This window comes from Carassius auratus, chromosome 12 (assembly GCF_003368295.1).
Source record: "Carassius auratus strain Wakin chromosome 12, ASM336829v1, whole genome shotgun sequence".
Classification (NCBI taxonomy): domain Eukaryota; kingdom Metazoa; phylum Chordata; class Actinopteri; order Cypriniformes; family Cyprinidae; genus Carassius; species Carassius auratus.
The window spans coordinates 4069016-4091468 of NC_039254.1; the positions used below are offsets into that span (position 1 = coordinate 4069016).

General features: G+C 38.0%; 1 protein-coding gene and 1 pseudogene across 2 annotated transcripts; both read left to right on the forward strand.

Moving 5' to 3' along the window:
* The first annotated feature begins 94 nt into the window (after nucleotides 1–94).
* On the forward strand, nucleotides 95–12135 carry LOC113111539 (synaptopodin 2-like protein; annotated as a pseudogene).
* Nucleotides 12136–15502: 3367 nt separating this feature from the next.
* Nucleotides 15503–21638, forward strand: LOC113111541 (myozenin-1). 2 transcript variants are annotated; one of them, XM_026276352.1, is made up of 6 exons: nucleotides 15503–15900; nucleotides 17132–17228; nucleotides 20065–20234; nucleotides 20559–20643; nucleotides 20720–20897; nucleotides 21012–21638. In XM_026276352.1, exons 2-6 carry the CDS (start codon nucleotides 17141–17143, stop codon nucleotides 21238–21240), a joined length of 750 nt encoding a protein of 249 aa, XP_026132137.1. In that variant the 5' UTR covers nucleotides 15503–15900; nucleotides 17132–17140; the 3' UTR covers nucleotides 21241–21638. The 2 variants fall into 2 exon arrangements, with proteins under 2 accessions (XP_026132137.1, XP_026132136.1); XM_026276351.1 differs by having other exon boundaries at nucleotides 15506–15845.
* The last annotated feature ends 815 nt before the right edge of the window (nucleotides 21639–22453 follow it).

Consider the following 22453-nt stretch of genomic DNA (forward strand, 5'->3'; position numbering starts at 1 on the left):
ACAGGACAAGTGTGGCCAGCTGGACGAAGGAAGGAGGTCCTGGATCTAGACGGCGCACCCCCACCCGCCAACCCAGCATTCCAATGAATAGAGAGATAGAGGCGTTCTCGCTTCCTCCCGCCCCCTTTTGCGCTCCCCACACCACATGCTCATGGCCCATGGGGTGTGTGTCTGCGCCCACCTCTCAGAACTGACTGCAGGCAGACTGGGCCACGGAGGAGGACTGAACATCCAGGGATGGGACAATACTATTGAAAGAATCTAAGAACCAAGAAACATTAACGAGAGACACAGAAACCACCAAAAAAAAATGGTCGCAGAAGAGGTAGTGGTGACCCTGTCAGGAGGTGCACCGTGGGGTTTCCGATTACAAGGAGGAGCTGAGCACCAGAAACCCCTCCAAGTGGCAAAGGTAAGGGGACAGTTAGATGGTGAATCATGGGTCTCTTTATTTTAATGAATTAAATTTCCAAATTAAATTTTTCCGACTTGAGCAATATGAGTACATATTTTACATGATGTGATTTTATGATTTTACAAACAAATAATATAAATGTATATGTAAATATATTCTAATGTAGTTTATATAATTTACTTACTAAAATCACATCGTCTAATATGAACAATTACTTTCGATTTTAAATTTCACTTATAAATAGTTTACGTAAAATATACATTTTCTTTACTTTTATATTATTATTTAATTAATATATTAATTAAATTTGTCATTGTCTATTGCATTTAATGTGGGCCTGGTCTGACCTAGCTGAGCAGATATGTTTGTTGAACACGTGTCAGTGAGGAATGTAACAGTTGATAAGCCATCAAGAGTATAGTGTTATTGAGGACATTTCCTGTTACAGACTCAAATGGCACATTCTAGCATGTGTAAAAATGAGCTAGTCATATATCACTTTGGGGTCCTTTTAATTACAGTATTATTGCATCACTTTGTTTTAGTTAAAATATAGCACCTACTTATCTCATATTTAATAAGGGCAAACATTAATAAGATAATACTGTCAAGTCAAAATTCAACTACAGGCCAGAGAGCCCTTATTTTATCTGTTGATAAATGCTGTTCAAGAGCTATTTGGCAAGCATTACTGCTCTATGTAGATAAACCTGCTAGGCTTCACAGTGCATCTCTTCACTCTTATCTAATTGACAGCTTTTGTTCAGCGTCCTCTGGAATCCAGATATTTCAAAGAAGCATTCTCACACAGTTCTGTATAAATGAGGATGTTATTTCAGGACTGAGTAGAATCACAGCCACAGTGTCTACTTATAAGCACAGTATGCCCCATTTGTTAAGTGACAACTGTGTGCAATGCATTTTCCCTGATCTAAGGGCTATTTTGGAGTGGTGAGCAATGCCAGAGACGGTCTGCTCTACTCTTTCCACGTTCTGAAGGAAAAGATATCCATCACAGAGAGATGGGCCTGACTTTTTTATTCAGAGAAATATATTTTTGCTTGGAAAAAAATGTTTGTCCAGCAGCAGGGAGTTTCCCCTCGTCTTTCCTTTCAAGGTCACCTCAGCAGACTTTCATCTGTTTCCATTTGTGGTGTGGCCTTTTTTTCCATGACCGTCTCTTTTTTTAATTGAGCTATTCTGATCCACAGGGCTCTCTGATAGCTTCTTCTAATCCTGACATCTAGAACGACCTCAGTGACACTTGCTCAGCAAGCAAAATGCTCTGGCAATGTTTTGAAAATGCCTGAAGACGTACAGCACGTCCTCATAATACCTGTTTTATAGTATTTATAATGTAAATGCATTCATACTTCCATTCAGTCCTTTGCTATCTGACACAATACACATTGACTTCATTTACTATATTAGTACTAAATTAGACAGTCCACTTCTCAAAAACATGCAGTTTTAAGATAAATCTATTGGGACTTAGTGACAACTGACTCTTTACAAAAGCTGAGCACTTTATTTAGGCTTTGTGGACAACACATGGTGAATTCATGACATGCCCCGGTTCAGGTCTGCCAAGAGGCAACAGCTGCCCTGGTACCAGCTGCACATGTTGTTCGCCCTATTTGCATTCTCAGACCATTTGATCGTCAATAAAAAGAAGGTGAATGGGACCGGCTTTCATCTATTTTCTTCCATCGACAAATTTGTGTTACCAGTGTTCATGGAAAAGCAAATTAACACCACTTGCTGTTTTTAATGGTCTTCATAGCATTATTTTTGTCTACAACCTGCACATACAAAAAGTTTTAAAAATTAGATGTTACATAAGACAAAATAGTCTGAGCTGCTCTGAGCTAAGATAATCCCTTTAGACATATTTAAGGGAATATAAATCTATGCTTTGGGCTAGTGAAAACATTATTCCAGTCTCTTAGAACAGTTCATTTATAAAGTGCCTTTGGACAAAGACAGGAATGCGGCCAGACTTTAAGCTTGGTGAAGTGTTGGTGAAGTGAGTGTCGGAACAGCGCTCTCATATTTGACAGATGACCTCAAAAAGGCTGTACTCTAAAGGAGATGGTATTTGAAGATGGGCATAAAGCCATAGTGACTCTCTTTAAACATACTTTAGCTTCATCCCTCTTCATCCCCACTCAAAACCAACAGGATGAGGCCTAACAAATCTTCAATCTGACACTGAACTTATTTGAATCACAGTTAACAGGATCCCAGTTGATTCTATACTTTTCAGAAAAATTTAATTTAATATATGATATGAATATATTATTCTTTGAAAATGTATGTGATGTGTTTAAGGCAAAAAAAAAACATATAAAAATAGATTTTGAATAAGTTCAGTCTTGTGTGTCTTGGGTCATTTTGTGAGTCATTGGATCATTCATTTAACCGATTTGTTGCAAACATTTTTTTTTTCATAATTAGCTTATACCAAGAGCTATATGCTTCTGAATCATAGCGTTCAGATACATTATTGCTTTCAAGTTTAGTGAGTACATATAACGATTCACAAATTCAAGGTATTAACGAGTGAAACACCTCTAGTGGTGAGCACCCAAAAATGACAATTCCATCATTAATTACTCACCAAAAACTTTCGTTCATCTTAGGAGCACAAATTCAGGTATTTTTGATGAAATCCGAGATCTTTCTGACCGTGCATAGACTGCAACACAACAGACACGTTCAAGGCCAAGAAATGTAGTAAAGGCATTGTTGAATAGTCTGTGACATCAGTGCTTCAAATGTAATTTCATGAAGCCACAGTATGAGAATCCTTTTTTGTGTCATGGAAATGACGTAAATACACATCAAAAACTGACACGGAAGAGAAGAAATTGTTGAATAGTCTTTTTTTTTTTATATTCTTGTGGCTTCATAACATTATGGTTGAATCACTGATTTACAAATGAATTATTTAAACAGTGTCTTTACTACGTTTTTGGGCCTTGACTGTGGTAGTTCTGTTGCTGTCTATGCAGGGTCAGAATGCTCTGAGATTTCATCAAAAATATCTTGATTTGTGTTTCAAAGATGACCGAATGTCTTGTGGGTTTGGAATGACATGAGGGTGAGTATATAATGACCAAAATTTCATTTTTGGGTGAACTAATCCTTTAAGGTGTAATAAAGGTTTGTTTATTTTACCCATAAAAAGTAGTCAGTGATAATATAGTCCAGCACTGGAAAGTCCACAACTGTGACGTGAGACCATCACTTGCCACTCGGAAATACAGATAACCCATTGACTTATAAGTAACAGTATAAAGTGTGAACCAGAGTGTGATAAGCTTAAATTCCCACACAATAAATTTGACTCATACTAACCGGTTACTATACTTAACTAAACTGATATTCACAGGCGATGCAATCTTAATAAACAAATAAATCATAGCTAGAAATGTGTGTGCTTTATATCCACCTTATTTTACAATGTGGGAATAGACTTTTTTCCCCCTTACGATTCATTACTAAATACTAAACTAGAAGAACTACAGTAAAAAAACAGTACAGTAAATACAGTAAATAACTGTTTATAATAACGACAATATATAAAGCAGCATACTGTAGTTTTTTTTACAGTTAAAAATAACTAGAAGCGGGTGACACAGAAAGCCTTGCACATTTAAATAAGGTAAAAAATAAGCTATTTATGAATCTTCTCTCACTGCAACTCATGGACACAAAGTTTGTGCTGAAGTTGTCTCCCCCTGCTGTTGAAGGTGAGAAAGCGCAGTAAAGCCTGCAGGGCTGGGCTCAGAGAGACTGATGAGCTGGTGTCAGTTAATGATGTATCCTGTGGAACACTATCCCATGCTGAGGCTATGAATCTGATTGATAGTGGCAGAGGAACCCTCCATCTGCGAATTAAAAGGTCAGACTGAGACATCATTATCACGAGGAGTTGTTAGTCATGCTATAAAATGTATACTCAAGATAATCACTCTGCTTTCCATTCAGGGCCCCAGCTGCATATCAGTCAGTGGTGCTCCTGGGTCGGGCCCCCTCCCCGCGTATTGATAAGGAGTACCAGGCAGCCTTGAGAGCCCTGTCGCCTCCACTTACCTCTAAACGGTCCAGTGTCAACAGAGCGTCGCTCATGTCCCCCACCGGTGGCCTCGAGTGGCTAACGTCCCCTCCAGAAAGCGAGGCTTACTACGGTGAGACAGACAGTGATGCAGATGTGGCGGCACAAGAGAGGCAGCGTAGACAGAGACGACGAAGCCCCAGTAGCTCTCCTGCCAAGAGTCCTGGCCAAGCCTCACCCCAAGAGGAGGAGACTTCAGAAATGAGCGGCTATGAGAGCGCCCAGGATGTCTGCACGTACCCTCAAGCACAGAGCTGGTCTGTATCTGATCTAGAGGGAATGGGGACCCAGCAACAGTGCGTTATGCCTGGGGTGGCCCGCAGAGAGGTGGTCTACCAGCACCCACAGGCTGAATGGTCGCACCAAGCTGAAAATTCCTCTGAGAATTCTGACCAAAGTCCATCAGGAGCTGCTGAAGTGGACAGTGGCTTCCAGGAGCCCCCCACTATCCCACCTCCACTTGTTTCTCCAGAGCGGGCAAAAGAGGCTCTCATGCTTGCGTCTCACAGACAGATGGTACCCATGGTGGGCCCTGTGGACAACCCAGTTGATGAAGAACTCACAGTAACGTATATGGACAAGGCTAAGCAAGCTAGTGAGTACCAATCATCTTTTTCGAATAGCACAAAAGTCATTTTTGAAAAAACTATTTTATTTTTATATATCATTTTTTTATACATAATATCAATTATATCAATATAAATATAAACATAAATATTTTCAAAATATATACAGTACTGTATGTGTGTCTATATATACCTAATTAACATTTTTTTAATTAAATGTATGCATTTAGCAGACGCTTTTATCCAAAGCGACTTACAGTGAATTCAGCCTATCAATTTTTACCTATCATATTTATTACATAATAAATATACACAGTACACACACATTTATTATATAAACAAAACTTTTATTTTGGATGCGAAAAACTTAAATTAGTGTATAAAGATAAAGATAAGCTCAGCATTTCTGAACCTATATCTCTTTCTGTCATTACCTCATAGATTATTTCTGGACTGTGTTAAATTTAACCTTTGGACATCCACTTGATAGAAGTCAATCTTCTGTGTCAGGAAGGAGTGTGGTTCAGTGATATTTGATGAAATTAAGGCAGAAGTCAGTCTATTAATTTCTGCATACTGTGTGTTGACCCTTAAAATGGATTTTATTGAGTAAGGGCACACACGTTTTTTTTATATTATGAATAAGTCTGATCACAAAGTAAGTGCAAAGCAATTGCATTTGAGGTTGAAATAATCACTTGATTTGCCATAGTTTGCATGTTTAGAATTATGGTACAAATGAGTGATCTGTGTTCATGGGTTGAACAGAAAAACAAACATGACCAGAGTAGTTTCATTCAAAACTAATGACTCATATGCAGCGGCTTTTTTAATTAATCGTTTAAAATTAATCACAAACACCAAAGTTCCAGTTGAATCAGTCTGACAAATTATTAACAGAATGAACTGACTGAAAATATTGATATATTTTATATAATATATTCAGTTAAGTTCATCTTGAAATACAGTAAATTTTGCGTTTTTAAGACTCGTGGAATTTGACTGTGTAGAATCATTAATATCTGGTTGTCCTTATGACAAATTGTAGTTAAACATACATATTGCTTAATTGGTTAGCACAGAGCCTAAGAACAGGATATGTTTCAATGGGAAATAATCATACGCATGTAGTTTGGGATTTGAAATGGAGCTCGTGTAAATTTTGGTGATGGGGGTTCCTCATGTCCCCCTGCTCAGGGTTTACTTGGGCAGGGGAAGGGGCTGGACTCAAGTGAGCAAAAGACTAAATTTGTCCCTTGACTCAACTACAACTATAACACAGACCTCTGTTGCATGCTGGGAAAGGCATGTCCAGTTGCTGTCCAGTGTCAGTGATATTTCATTCTCTCCATTTAAACGGTTGAGTCTGTGCTAATAATATGATTTTAAGAGCCAATAATGATCTCCATTTGTTACACAAACATATTCTTTACATGTAGTTTATCTCCCCTTTATGACATATATCGATAGTTTCTCAATCTTTTTGATTCCAAGGCCCCACTTTGTATATATTTGAAGACCCTACATTTTAGAATGATATGTACTTCTGTTACTTCGGTTGTAGGTGGTTCTGCAACTTGATTGATTTATTCATATCTATTAGTACTGAAGAAAACTGCTGATTTTTACTCAGTACCATATGGCTTGAGTCACTATGAAATGATCTGAAAGCTTATCCTTCTCAAAGGTTAACAATCTGACCTTAAATATGAGATACACACAGGTGTCAGTGTGATGTAGTTAATGTTATGATGAGGATTAGGAGTTCACATTCCTTCTTATAGCAAGATGAACACATATTGGAAACTTCTTAGGAGTCAAACAATATATCTTGTGTCTGTAGCTGATGGGGTGTTAATTCCCCTCTCGAAAGCATTTGGGAAGGCTTTCTCCTCAACTTATGGCACCCAGCTGACAGTCAGTTTGAAGGTCACTTTGCTTTCCAAGACTGACGGGACATTTTGAGGATCGTGTAAATAAACAAGTTTCTGTGTTTAATTCTGTATCTCCATTGGGAATTCTGGACTTCTAGAACTCTTGTTTGCAAATTCTCTCATGTGCGTCCCACTGAGGCTAGAGACATTTAGGATAAGGGTCCATGACAGCTGCTCTTCTCTGTCACTGTTAGTGGTGAAATTACAGAATAAGCCAGGGCATTCAGACAGCCCTGGTAAGAAGAGAAGACAAAGTGTGCACACCTGTTATTGTGACAGCACAGTGGGAGGGCGAAAGAGCACAGTACAAAATATAGCGAATGTGCCGATCAGCAGCTGATATTATATATTTGTCTCTCAGAAAAATGCGGAGGAAATATTTCAGTGTGCCACAACGGTGGTAACTGGCTGATACTTGTCAAAATGGGGTATTTGAAGTAAAAAAGCAAGAGATATAAATGACTGTTTAATACTGTTCAATCATGATAAAGAGGTTGACCTTTAGTCAAATGTTGCCTCCAAAGTCTCAAAGAGTCTGATTGGCAGTACTTGCTTCAGAGTCAAAGTAGGTTTAAAGTCATTGTGGTGTGGTTGGAGATGCCAGCGTGATCCCATATGACGCTCAGCTTAAGCTAGCCTATCCAGGAAGAGGCAGAGGTGTGCCCAAACAGGTGGGAAATGTCCTTTAGCTCTGTTCACTGACCAAAATAGCTTGAATGACATAATGGGGTTTCTTTGGGCCTGTGACAGGGTCTTGTGGTTAGACAAAGGGTCTTTAAAAGGCCTGACCTCAGGCTATGGACTGGTTGATTTCGTACCAATGTGGGCAGATCACCCAAGTATTGTTGGCTGTGCTCCACTGATGTGTTTGTGTGTGTCCTGCCAGTAAGGCTGGCTTGGGAATACAGTTTTTATGCTGAACAACATGAGGAGCTTCACATTGCCTGGAGAAGTTGAACATGAAGGACACATCTATGCAGGTAGAGTCCTGATAGCTTCTGTAGAGCTTCAGAGAGATAGGGGGCTTGTTTTCTGTCTAAATGATCCAAAACTGTGGTTAAAATGAGAAAGGTGTTTGATGTGTGTTTGTGAAAGTTTGTTTTACTTGTATTTTTGATTTATTGAAAACTAAACTATGAATTTCTACATGTTTTGTTGCTAAGGGTTAACCTCTGTTTTTTGTCATGACTAGATAAATAGAAGTCTGGACAGATTATTATAATCAAAAGCACATTTAATGTATATCATCGTTTGGAGATTTTATTTATGAGAATATTTAGAATTTTATGCTTCATGATTTGATCCAATGTTGAGGATGTTTTGAGGTCATCCAGATTAGAAAGAGAAAATCTTAGCAAAAATGCTGTACTCTTGAGGTTTTAATTTTTAGTTCTGGTTTGTTTTTATAGAAATATCCGATTCTGTTACCCTGTCTTTTAATATAGATCCTGGACCCCCAGGGTTTACTTGCTCAAGCTGTTAGAATGTGATGGGCTATTTGTAGAGAAGGATGAGCTCAGTGATTTACCATGAGCATGTTGGTGCCAGACATTTCAGCATCTAACTCATTGCATTATAGTGTCTAATATCAGAGCTATTCTGATTCAACTAGAAAATGTGTTCCAATCATTACAATGCCAGCTTGATTTGATGTGACTTTATGTTTGATGTTGCCCATTCATCACCAATGGCACTGTTATATAAAAGTCATAGGAGTCACTTTATAGATTTGTTAATTCGAGGCCTGCTAACAGGCCTGTTCATTCCGTAATGCAGAATAGAAAACAATTGGCATCCAGTGATTCTGATTTTAAGAAGCAGTATTAATAAACTTGATATACAAAACAAATGTGCGTCATCATTATGGTTAAGTGATTTAAAATGTGATATTACAACTAATATTTTAGTTGTAAGACTTTATGTTTGATGTTGTCCTTTCATCACCAATGGCACTGTTATATAAAAGTCATAGGAGTCACTTTATAGATTTGTTAATTCGAGGCCTGCTAACAGGCCTGTTCATTCCGTAATGCAGAATAGAAAACAATTGGCATCCAGTGATTCTGATTTTAAGAAGCAGTATTAATAAACTTGATATACAAAACAAATGTGCGTCATCATTATGTTTAAGTGATTTAAAATGTGATATTACAACTAATATTTTAGTTGTAAGACTTTATGTTTGATGTTGTCCTTTCATCACCAATGGCACTGTTATATAAAAGTCATAGGTGTCACTTTATAGATTTGTTAATTCGAGGCCTGCTAACAGGCCTGTTCATTCCGTAATGCAGAATAGAAAACAATTGACATCCAGTGATTCTCATTTTAAGAAGCAGTATTAATAAACTTGATATACATAATACATTTGTGTCATCATTATGTTTAAGTGATTTAAAATGTGATATTACAACTAATATTACTGGTTTATGTAATGACCTTGAAAGTATTTCTCGCTGATTGATTTACACATTATCCTTCTTTCCATAGAGCTACACAGAGGTGAGAGTTCACAAGATAAGCAGGTGAAGGAGGCCCGTTCCAAATGCAGAACCATTGCTTCGCTCTTGACAGATGCTCCAAACCCTCATTCTAAAGGTGTGCTTATGTTCAAAAAGCGACGCCAGCGTGCCAAGAAGTATACTCTCACCTGCTTTGGAAGTGTAGACGGAGAAAGCTATAGTAACACAGAGGGAGAAACCGAGGACGAAAGCCTGTTTCCTGGGAGTGAATCTGAGCTTGACGAGGACGGTTTTTCTGCTGCACCAGACCCTACCTGGGATAGTGGTTACCTGGACTTTCTAGACAAGAGAACTTCAGCGTGTGTTGTGCCCGACAGAGATGCAGAGATTAGCCCAGGCCTAAACGCCACTTCAGGTAAAGGAGCCCAGCTTTTTGAACAACAGAGGAAAAGAGCAGAAGAACATACGTCAAACCTGGTTACACCCACTGCTTTTTCCATGCCACAGCATCAGGCAGACTCAAGCCTGACATATACCCCAGTTACTCCAGTCACACCCGTAACATCTCATAGTACCAGTATGGTAAACGGGGAACCTTTGGTAGTGAGCAGGACAAGCGTTGTGTTGTCCTCGCCAGGCCAGACGCCTATGCCATCCATGGCAGGAGCATTACCAGAGCAAGCAGACTTATCGGCTCCCAGCTCAGTGCACAACAGAACTGCCAGGCCATTTGCCCCTGGCTGTGTCAGCCATCGTGCAGCAACTGCTCCAGTAGTCTTCAGGCCCAGCCTTTCCAAAAAGGTTGGATCACAGGCTCAGGCTGTGTCTGTGGCAAATATCCCAGTTTCCTTCTCCCCTGCTGGCTCGGAGGGGAAGAAAGCTATTTCTACAACATCATTGTATATCCCTGCTAGACCAGCCACCTACAATGGTCCTTCCTCTGTAATCTCTCCATCCTCAATCACTTCAGGTCCATTTTCTCCTCCCCCTTCAAATGCTCCACTCTACTCCCCAACCTATTCCAGCACCTCAGCAACTTTTTCTCCAACATCTTCTCACGTACCATCTTTGAGTTCCCCTTCTGGTATGGCTCAACCGTACTCTTCTCCCCAAACACAGGCAATGCCACTCAGTCCTCCATACCATCATGCGGTTTCTGCTCAATATCAGCCACCTCCACCAGTTCATATGCCAACACAGCCTTTCTCTCCCCCGCTCACAAATGCCCCAGGTTTTCCCAATTCCCCTGCCCCTGCATCTGTCCATGCCTTTGCTCCTGCTACACCAAATGTGCAATCTTCCCCAGCACACAGAGTCTCCTTCAACCCATACATCTCTGTTGCATCCACTACTCCAGAAACACCAAATGCACCAGTTGCCCAGCAGTATTCTCTCTCTAACTCCACTGATGGGATCTCTTCTCGAGAGCAGCGGGTCTCAGTCCCTGCTGGCCGCACAGGCATCCTGCAGGAGGCTCGTCGTAGTGGATCCAAGAAACCAATGTTCACTGCTAAAGAGGAGAAGAAGGCTCCATCTTACAATCCTGAGCTACTGTCTCTGGTGCAGAACTTGGATGACAGGTCCCGTTTGGGTGCAGAGGCTGGGTTTGAGTCTGGCCCTGAAGAAGATTTTCTCAACCTGGGTGCAGAGGCTTGCAATTTCATGCAGGCACAGAGATACAAGATGCCACCAGCAGTGGCTCCTAAACCAGCTCATCCAGCTCCTGAGATGGCCCAGATGCAAGGTAAAGGTGCGGAGCTGTTTGCACGCAGACAGAGTCGCATGGACCGATACGTGGTGGATAAACAGCCCAAATCTCCAGCGCATCCTCGTGATCCTTCTCCTACACCCTCCCTCCCAGCTCAGTGGAAATAATCAAACGTTTCTCAACACCTACTCCCATGTCTGCACCCACATCTCTGACACCTACTGTAATCGTTCCCCGCTCTGCCACAACTCTCGGTGAGCCGATGTGGCACAGTAATGTCACTTCTCCGCCTCCTGTTGCTCCAAGACCTGCAGCACCATTCTCACCACCACCTCCTGCCCCGACAGCAGCCCTGCCTGCTCTCCCCAAAATATCCACTGCCCCTGTGCCCAATTCATTGCACATCCCACAATCCAGTCCTGGGCAGGCCTACACCCCATTCCAAGAAGCCAAGCAGTTTAAGAGCGCCCCTGAGCTGAGTCCCCTGTCTGCCGGTGTGCGATCCTCAGGGTCTGGGAGCATCCAGAACCTACGGGTACCCAGACCCCGCTTCAGTACATCAAGCATGGGTCTGCAACCGAATGTGTGGAGGCCCGGCTCCATACATTACTGAGAGTCCACTGACAGTAATTACCACCCTGGGCAAGAGTGCAAGAGTGCTAGATCTCTGTTCTGCTAAATACATTTTTAGTCTACAGTAATATGACAAAAAAAAAAAAACTTCAGTCAAAGATGTATTTTTTTGCATGTTCATTATTTTCAGTCACTTCATACAAGTACACAGTTATTTTAAAATAGAGTATGCATATATCTGTATATGTATTATTCCGTTTCATCAGAATGTTGAGATACTTATGTACTTTCCACACAACTTTGATTCATGTTTCTACTTCAGTTCTCATCCCATTTATTTTACACCGAATGAACATGTTTAACCCACAGACAGAATTGCAAAGTCACTACTTGTGAGAGCAACTAAATCAAATAATGGCATTCATGTCTAACAATAATCAGTTTTGACATTATGTACTGGGGCCACAAGGAAGATAAGTGATAATAATTGATTGTGTTGTTATTTTTTTTTTCACTTGGGGCCATAAGGATGGAGTGATAAAGGGTAAGTAAACTATATATATATATATATATATATATATATATATATATATATATATATATATATATATATATATATATATATATATATATATATATATGTATGTATGTATGTATATTACAGAATTCATCTGTGACAGAAGATAATGGAGCATAGAATCAATTAATATTTGTGTAAAAGTGGTATAGGATGTTCTAAGATACGGATTTGCCCGAGTTCTATTAAAGTCTCAGTGATAGAGAGATGAAAGAAGTGTACAAAGAATGTGACAGTGGCCTGAATGGAAAAAAATGAAAAATCTTCCAGTGGAGAGATGGTACAAACCACCCGCTCTACTCTTGCTCTTCAATTGCTATCTCTTCTGGCCTCTGCCATGCCCTTTACTTGTGATGTTATCCACCCTTTATCTCTCTAAACATCTTGAGTTTGGACTGCAGGCCTGTGTTTGTGTAGAGTGTTGCACAAAAGCCTTTGCTTCTTGTTTGCTGAGGTTCAGTATGGATGCTTGATGCATGTGCTCATTTTGTTATCATAATGCTGCGTATGCCAAGGTTTTGACTGAGCATTTAGAAAGGCATGTGAATTGTGCTGGGGCTTTTTCACACGACAGCTGAAAAAATACACTAGATGACAAATTCTGAAAGCGCTGCTTTATCTTTATGATATATTATGCAAATGTGACACCTGACCACTTTCCCTGGTGCTTGCTCTCATTGTGAATGATGCTTTTGACAAATAGGTATGACATTCATTTCAATAACCTGTGTGAGCAATTCAACTGCATTTGTGAAATTGTACATGCCTAGCTGAACTTTTCTTGCATTGCTTTTTATGAGAAAATACCCAATGGCCTTGGTGGGATGAAATAACATCAAATGGTGGGTACCATTTCTCTACTAAGGATAAGAAGGTTGATCGGATGTAAAGCTATAATGTACCTTGTTGTCAAGTAGAAAGTGGAAGGTATGGCTATGGGAGTTATGAAGCAAGATATAAAACTGATATAAAATTTAAAAGAAACAATAAAGGAAAGGAAAGTGCCTTTTTCATTTTTGGGGCAGTTAGATAGTGTTATACACTAAAATTTTAATTTTGTACTGTTTGTACTAATCGGTTTGTCAGAATGTATGTCATGCTTCTAAAAAGCATTTTTAAAGCTGTAATTCTTTAGTAAATGTGTTACGTTTGCGTTAAATATTCTGAATACACTGTAATTATATTCAAACAACTACACTTAGTGCTTTGTGTTATTTGAAGTTTAAGTCGGAAATATGTGTACAATGCAAATGTGAGAAAGTGGAAAGTTTAAGTTGGAAATATATGTACAATGCGAATGTGAGAAAATGGAAAGTAATGGATTACTGAATTCTTGGGTTCAGGGACTGGGATAATGTGAACGAATTCCTACTGTATGAGTTAATGTAGAGCAATTAAAATAAATTTAGAAATGACAGCTGCTGATGTTTGTGTTCTATTTTCTCTTTTGTTGTGGTGATTTAGGAGCTCTCAGGTATAGGCTAGAATAATCTACTGATATATATATATATATATATATATATATATATATATATATATATATATATATATATATATATATATATATATATATATATATATATATATATATATATACATACACGACCATCATATAATGGCCATGTTCAATGTTTTAGAGCAGATAGTTCCACATTAAATAATATATTTAGTTTCTTCTATGCTGAAGGAGCTGCAGTAATCTCAATACCCCCTGAGTGGCGCTGTTGGACGATATTAAAAATGAAGTAGTTCGAGTTAACCCCACTGAATAAAAGGCTTGTTCTAACTTATACAATTTCCAAAAGAGTGCGCAGAGCAAATAATACTTTTATGTTTATATTAACTTTATGTATATTTATCATGTAAAAAGAACCGTATTTTTATGACGTGGGTTCTTAGAGGCAGTACTGTTGTGAACAACTTTACACAGATTAGCTTTGGCAGTGTAATCTTACCTCCGCTCATAAGGTGAACTGCCTTCTGACCCTCTGGTCTATAGCGTACCCCACGATCATATGTCACATATCAGGTGCTAACTTTAGCTACAAGTCTGTGTTTCCGTCGTGAGCCTCATTCTTTCACCCTTCAGACGCCCTGCTGGTGATGACCAGTACTGCAGGTGCTCCTCTCAGCGTCTCTGTCCCGTTTGAGACTAAATACCAGAAAGAAAACACATTTGCTGACACAGTGATTTGTGATACGTTGTAACAAGAAAGTTCTGTTGACATGCTCTTCTTTAAAAGAGGTACACTGTCTTATTTTCAGTTTGACATGGAAATGAGTGTGGAAGACACTCTCTGTGTACCAAATTAAAGTTTACTGTCCAGACTCTAAATTTGTAAAGTGCAAACTGTAAATAACTTCGACTCATCTTCAGGTGCAATATGTCTTCATTCTGGATGTCTGTCAAATACATCATTACCTGAGTGTGCTTCTCAAAGTGGGAACCCGGAAACAATACCATTATGTATACAGAATAAAAGGGTATGATTTTAACCATTATTCCAAATCAAAACAGAAAGTGTAAACAATACTACAATAAAGGTATTGACAAAGTAAACATTATAAGCAGTCATAAGGGTATTTTTTTTAAAAAAATTTTGAATAACTAATCTTTCAATTAATGTAGGTCAATATTTGGCTGAGATACGACTATTTAAAAATGTAGAATTTTAGGGTGCAAAAAAAAATAACAAAATAAAAATCGCCTTTAAAGTTAAATTAAGTCCTCTGCAGTGCACATTTCTAATCAAAAATCTAATTTTCATATACTGTAAAATTTACAAAATATCTTCATGGAACATTAGTTTCACTTAATATCCTAATGACTTTTGGCATAAAAGTAAAATCGACAATTTTGACCCATACAATATGTTGTTGGCTATTGCTACAAATATTCTTGTGCTCCAGGGTCACCAATGAGTGGCTGCAATGTTAATGAAATATTGCATTCATAACTAGAACATTATTCACACAAATTTAAATAAGCTTCGATGTTAAATGCAAAAAAGTGTTTTCAAAATAAGTTGAAAGTGCAATGTTTAAGAATAGTTTAGTTCATGATAATGAACTGAATTCAATATTCAGTAAAAAGAAAAAAAATGACAATACACAATATCAAAAAATAAGTGACTGAAATAAGAATAGGGACTTAATACATCTTTTTACAAGTCCTCTCTGGAAACATCTTGCTCTTCCATGCTCTATATTTAGACCAAAAATATCTGCAAGAAAAGTATCTCCTCACCATCAGCTCGGTCTGTCCCTGTGCTGTCTGTACACTGAACTACACCCCCTCCCCACTCCCCAAAGACCTCCTGTCCCAAACGCTGCTAGGATTTCACTCTTCCTGGGATGTAGAAGAGAGCAGTAGTTGGTGGAATCCTAGCCAGCCCTAAGTAACAGGAATAACCTCAACAGTTCTCCTGGGAACCTTTGATTCAAACCGTGATTTGATTTGTTTTCTGAAACACTGATTCTTTGGTCACAGGTAAGAGGGATCATTGTGCTCTTTGGCTGTCCTGATTGCACAAGGAGAAATACAGGTGATAAAATATTATAATGAGCTCTTAATTTGGGCAGGCTGGTACTGAGGGGTTAGAGTATGTCGAAATGATTTATTGTTTGCAAACTGTAAAAATATATGTTGTTCTTGGATAGAGCCGCAGCTAGCTGCATATCATAAATCACACAGATCTTATAAACACTGACATAGTGCTGGATCTTCTTCACATAAACATACAAATGCTAATCTAATTATACAGAAACACACATACATAACATTCACCTTTTCCTATGTAAATGTATGTATGTCATTGTGAAATGTTGAGGTCCTTATGGAATTATTATTATTATTTATTTATTTACTTTTATTTTTGGAAGTTCAAATGCAGAAATGTTTTCTCACAGCTCCTCAGAAATCTGTTTAATATGCTGTTCAAACTACTTAAGGCTTACCATCGCAACGCTTCAGCAGGACATTTGAGGAATTTGCTGACCAGTTGAACACGGTGGATTTATTTAGTGTGCTAAAACAAAAATACCCCTCTTTGCAACAAGAGACTGGTGTCTTTATCTGGAATTTAAAGTTTTACTAATTGACTGTAATTTAAGAATACATTATATGTTGTTGATGTTATCAGAATTAATTGGACACTTCAAATATTCAGGCAAAAACATTCATCAGGAATATAATGTCATACCAGAAAAAAATAAATAAATTAACAACTGTTGTTGTTTATGTCTTCCTAGTTTTACTTAATCTGAATAATTCAGATATCAAAAATAGACAAAAAATCAAATTACACAAAATAAAAAGTCTAATATTTAACAAAAATACCAAACCTAAACATAGGAGAGTTTTCTTTCTTTCTTTCTTTCTTTCTTCTTATTTAGTTTTTTCGATTTTAAAGCAAAAAAGGTAAAGTGAGACTCCTGGGGTAAAATAAGCCCCTCAGAATTGGTGTAGAAGACCCCGTGTGGTCTTTTTAAAATAATTTAATTTAATAATCATTTGAATTCATTGAGAAATAGTGTTCATAATTTTATTACATTTTTATTAAATATAAATGATTAAAAATTATATCAGATGCTTTTCATATATTCTTGGCTAGTGTTACCCTTTTATTTTATCATTCTGATTTTCTTTAATATTATTTTGGGTCATGCATGATCATGTAAAACTCAAACCTATATTACAATTTGACAGTAAATGCACCTGCCATTTTCCCCCATCTTCCCCAACCGGTTTATTTCAGATTTAATTTCCTCCCTCAGATTGCAGCAATGCCTGTCTCTGGAACACCTGCTCCAACCAACAAGAGGAAGAAGCCTTCAAAAATCATCACAGACTTCTCAAACATCTCACAACATGGTCAGTGGTGTCTCTTTGTGCCACACATACACATTTATAGTGAAAATCCACGCAGCAGGGACATAACACTGGAAGAACGCTCACTTGTGATATTCTGTGATGACCAGATGAGTGTTGTAAATGTCACACGTAATTACCAAAGCCCTCACTAGTGTCCGATGTCAACATAAAGAGCCAGAGCCAGAAATGCCAAACAACCTCCAGGCTTTCGATAACTTTCTCGGAAGTGTAAATCCCCACTGAGGAACATTTAATTGATTGGTACTGTATGTTGAAGCAGAGGCTCAGAAAGAAAGAATATACACACTTTGCATAAACACATATTGCAACCGACTTTAATGAGAGTCTGGGTCTCAGCTTCTAAGAATAGTCACAGTTTGAATTGTTTTTTAATGCACTGTCATTAGATTCAGAGAAATTTCACATTTGAAGTGTACCAGCATGTTATAATGTTCTTGTTTGTGTCGGACTCGGAGTCATGGGCTATCAATTACCACAGTTTGAGGAGCTGTTGCAATGCAATTACACATTGCAGCTTTGATACCTCGGTCATATGAAGACCAGTGTAATGAGCGGTAAGTCTGCTGGCCAATTATTCTGCCAAAGAGAGCAAAATCTCAAAGACATTTTCAAACCCTGTCTTCAAAGCTCTCTTCTAATGAGCAGCTCAGTTATTAGGTGCCGTGTATTCATTTGTCTTTGTGTGAAGGCATGTTTAGTGAACTAGTTTCTCCCACTTCATCTGCTTGGCAGTGTGCTCCTAATGGGCAGTTTGTTTACAGAACAACATTCTTGCGGTTTGCGATTCAGAGCCAGATAAATTAACAGCAAAATTATTGCCAATATGAAGAGCTGTTCAGCAGAGATTTCAAGCCGCTTAACTTTAAATAATTTCACTTCAGTCTGTCTCAGCAGATTGTCACGCATACACATATTGGGACAAATATACACTGTTTTTCATAATGTGTTTATACAAATTTAAAAAACTTAATTCCAGTCTTCAAATGTGATTTTTATTGTTTGTATCACTCCACTCATCCATGTTTGTGCATTCTAGACTAGACATGCTATTCTTTTAGTAATATACTCTTTCTGAGGCTTACATTGATGCACCTGTAGGTGGTGACAAGTTTCATGAATGAGTCATTGAATCATTCATTGCACAGATTTAAAACACACTTGTGTCCGTATATCCCTAGATATCTACTATATAGGCAAAAAAAGGTTTTAGAAACATCCGAATATTCTCTTTTGTTGTTTGATTAAGATGAATGACACAAAGCAGGAATATTAGACTGCTGTCACTTTAAGAGTTGCCAGATCCAATATGCTGTTACACACGTGTTTTCATTCTCAGCTGTTTACTTTCACTTAAGACCTAAATTATTGTGTTTACGAGGATACTTGCAAAGATGGGCATTCTGACACATAGAAGTTTGTGTTTTTAACTATTCAAAGCATATAAAGAGGTAAAATAACTCATGACAGCGCTCAGAAACTCAGTGTGCACATATAGCAAAATAAGATCTCTTTCACTTCTGATTACATTTCAATGGTTTAAAGTCACGTTTTTAAATTGCATTGTTTAAAAATGTGTGCAAACGATAAGCTTTCATGTACACGTGAGTGTGTAACTGATAGAGATGATATCCTGATGAGGATAAGCATAAGCGGGTTAGGTGTGTTTTGAAGCATGGCTGCTGGTTGGAGCTGGTTGGAGCTGGTTAAAGCTGGTTTAAGCTGGTCAAGTACTTGTCCTAAGATCCAGGAACTAGTTGTTTAGGATCAGCTTAGGACCAGCACATGATCTGCTAAGGACCAGCTTAAACCAGCACACCACCAGCTAAGTACCAGTTTAAACCAGCTCAAACCAGCACACCACCAGCTAAGTACCAGTTTAAACCAGCTCAAACCAGCAGCCATTCTTCAAAACATACCTAGCCAGCATATGCAGTTTTTTTCAAAAGGGTAGTAAAAAATCTTCACCAGTTGATATATTTCTACTGGTTAATTGTGTCTACCAGTATATCCCCCACACCTTATTCCATACTATGTACTGTATACTACATAGAATATACTTTTTAATGGTCACAACGTAATTACTTGTTCAAAAGTAATACCTTCTGAGATGCAGTCACTGTCTTTATGTGACTGAATCATTCATTAAATCATATTGTTTTACAAGACTCATTAATTGATTATTTTGTTGCTCTGAGACACACAAGTTGATTTCTCTTCGACTCCAAATGGAGGTTTAAGTAACTAACATTAATGTGTCACTTGTCAATATTTAGTTTTTGATCATTGAACTATTTATTTGAAAACAAAACTGCTGTTTGTCTGAATATTTACACAGCTGTTAAAAGCTTAACCATGGCCCTCAATTTGCTCTGTATAACTTATAAAAAAGATTCAAAGTGTCTGAATGTGCATACTGCTTTGTTCTTTATTTTTTCGCAATTCCCAAAGCTCACCCACAAACACACACTATCACACACATACTGCGGAAGCTGGGCCAAGGATCTGATTAACAAGGTAATGCAAGCAGTGCTCAGCACAGCATCCTTCTCTTTGGTGTCAGATGTGGCTTGACTCCAGGTTTAATAGCTGATATTAAAGTTGAGAAGGAATATAATTAAACTGAAAGAGTACAAGGCTTCTATATATAATAGATAAGACCTCTAAAAAAACTAAAACTGCTTTTAGAGTCTAGGAAATGTTTAGTGCTGCCCATTCTATCTATATTTCAAAGTCATTTGAATGACTTTGATATGGAATTGTGTTCATTCTGATTGAATAGTCCTTTTTCCTTCCCAAAAACACTTATTTTGACCAGACCAGCAAGATGAGGATGCTGAAGCTGCTGAACTGGACTTGGGGACCAAAATCAAAGCCCCTAAAGAAGTGATGTTGGAGGAGCTGTCCCTCATGAAGAACAAGGGCTCCAAAATGTTCAAGATGAGACAGGAGAGGGTGGAGAAATTCATCGTCAGTGATGAGAACCTGGTCAGCAAAAGAGGCATGAGAAAAGCAAAAGCTTTGACAGGAAATAGAGGTTTATAGTGTGATTTAGGATCCAACACATAGCTAAAGGGTCTTGTCAAAAGCTGAAAGGATTTGTTTTGGAATAATGAACACCATAATACTTTATTGCATGGCTGCTTTTTATATAAATAAAAGAAGTAGTGATTTGAGTTGTGAGAAATTTTTGAGAGAATTGTTGAGAAGAAAGAAAATGAACATTTTCTTGAAATACCCTGCAAACTAGTTTAAACAAACAGTTCACAGCATAATAGAATGATCTTCTTTTTGTTTCTCATGCCTTTGTAGCTAAACCTTCAGAATCTGGCTCCTTCTCTGGGATGTGAAATGACTGCTCCACCTGAACCCTCTCCCAATCCAGAGCCACCTCAAGGTAAATCTCACCTTGGATGAGTTTATGCAATATTTATTACAGCATGGAAAGGGTTTTTTTTTCTGTTCTTCTATAGCAGAGGAAGTAAATGCTGAGGCAGAGAAGGAAAAGAGACAGCGTGAGTATGTAAGAACATATGTATCACCATGGGAACGTGCTATGAAAGATGATGAGGAACTTAAAGAAACCATGAAGTTGAAAATGCCGGGACCCCAAGTTCACAAGGAGCTTCCCAAGTACAAGAGTTTCAACAGGTACTAATATAATTGTATTAAATTTATGAGCAAAAAAAGAGAAAATAAAATATTACACAGAAGCTACTCAGTCGCTCTTTACCTGATCATCTTCTTGTTCATTATGTCATAAAGAACTGCTCTACCCTTTGGAGGACTTGAGAAGGCATCTCGTCTTGTCACCTTTGAGCAACCAGAGATCAAGGATGAGGAGCCGCAGCCAGTGTCTGTGTTGCAGTATAACATTTGCTGTCGGCCTTCTTTTAACCGCACTCCGATCGGCTGGACGTGCAATGAGGAGCACAGCCACATCCACATGGAGATGGAAAACATCCCCTTTGATGGAGAGACTGATGACCTCTAAGAAACCTGCCCAGTGCCCATCATATAAAAACAACACAGACATGTATAAATACACAAAAAACAACATACATATTCTAACATGAAGGCCAGGTACACACATACACAGACCAGCAAAAAGGGACCTTATGCACTCACCCCCCAAAACTATGACTGATTCATATTTGCGAAAGAATAGAATCATCTTTGCCCTTTCTCGCATTGTTTTGTGTGCTGTTTTCTTTGGAAACCCATCACTGCATGTTGTGATTAGCTAGTTCATATGTTACCAGACACATTATATGCCTAATTAACTGCACTGGTATTTATGACAGAAATATACACACATACAGATCTAAATAATAGGCAAAAAATGATCAAGCACTAAAATAAACATTTATCACCTAAACAGAAAATGGTCTGGTTTCTTATATAAGGAAGCAATCTGTCTGTGTAGTCTACTAATAACATTTTTCATCATTGTTCAGCAGCTGGCCCTTACATTCTTAAGAATTTGATTTTTCCACAAATAGAGTTCAAATTATGTTACTTTACTCAAAAAACAAACAAATTCAAAAATACATTTATTTATATGAAATAAATTTGAGCTAAAATCACCAAAGCATGAAAAGTAAGTCTAATTTAATAATAATAATTAAAACAATTATGACGTTTGATTGTGCTATCATTTGGGTCTTTCTTTCTCATTTTCTACTGTATTTTACTTTTTAAATAATATAATAATAAATTAGTGATAGCTAAGTTTAGGCTAAATGTGCAGCAATTGTTTGGAATAATAATAATTGAATTAAGTAGTAAAACAGAAGATATATCTTTAACTTTATTGTATGTTTAACTTGTCCAGAGGTGGACAAATATCTTTTTTTTCTCTCAAAGTTAATAAGCATGTCCTTCGACTGATACTTTGCTGAAAATGTACAAAATGTACTGTTTTTTAAGGTTTTAAGACCAACGTCTACTCAGTTCGTGGAAAGTGCCAGTTATAGACCATCAGCTACTCTTTTGTTTGCTGTTTGTGTGATTATTACACAATGTTAGACTGCGAACACGCTAAGATGCTTTATTCAGAATTCACGCCTCTCTACACAAAACCAAAACCGGTTACGTAATGGCATTCTGACGTACAGTACCAACAAGCTCCAACAGATGGTAGCAAATCGGTCCTCAAGCTGAAGGGAAACCCGTTATCGCGAGAACTGTATATGTAGTGAACCTAG

Bases quoted from the DNA above. Each gene is read 5' to 3' on its own strand.
- LOC113111541 (XM_026276352.1), top strand. From the start codon at position 17,141: ATGCCTGTCTCTGGAACACCTGCTCCAACCAACAAGAGGAAGAAGCCT. The intron at 20,644-20,719 runs GTAAATCTCACC...GTTCTTCTATAG, and splicing joins CAATCCAGAGCCACCTCAAG to CAGAGGAAGTAAATGCTGAG. The intron at 20,898-21,011 runs GTACTAATATAA...TATGTCATAAAG, and splicing joins AAGTACAAGAGTTTCAACAG to AACTGCTCTACCCTTTGGAG.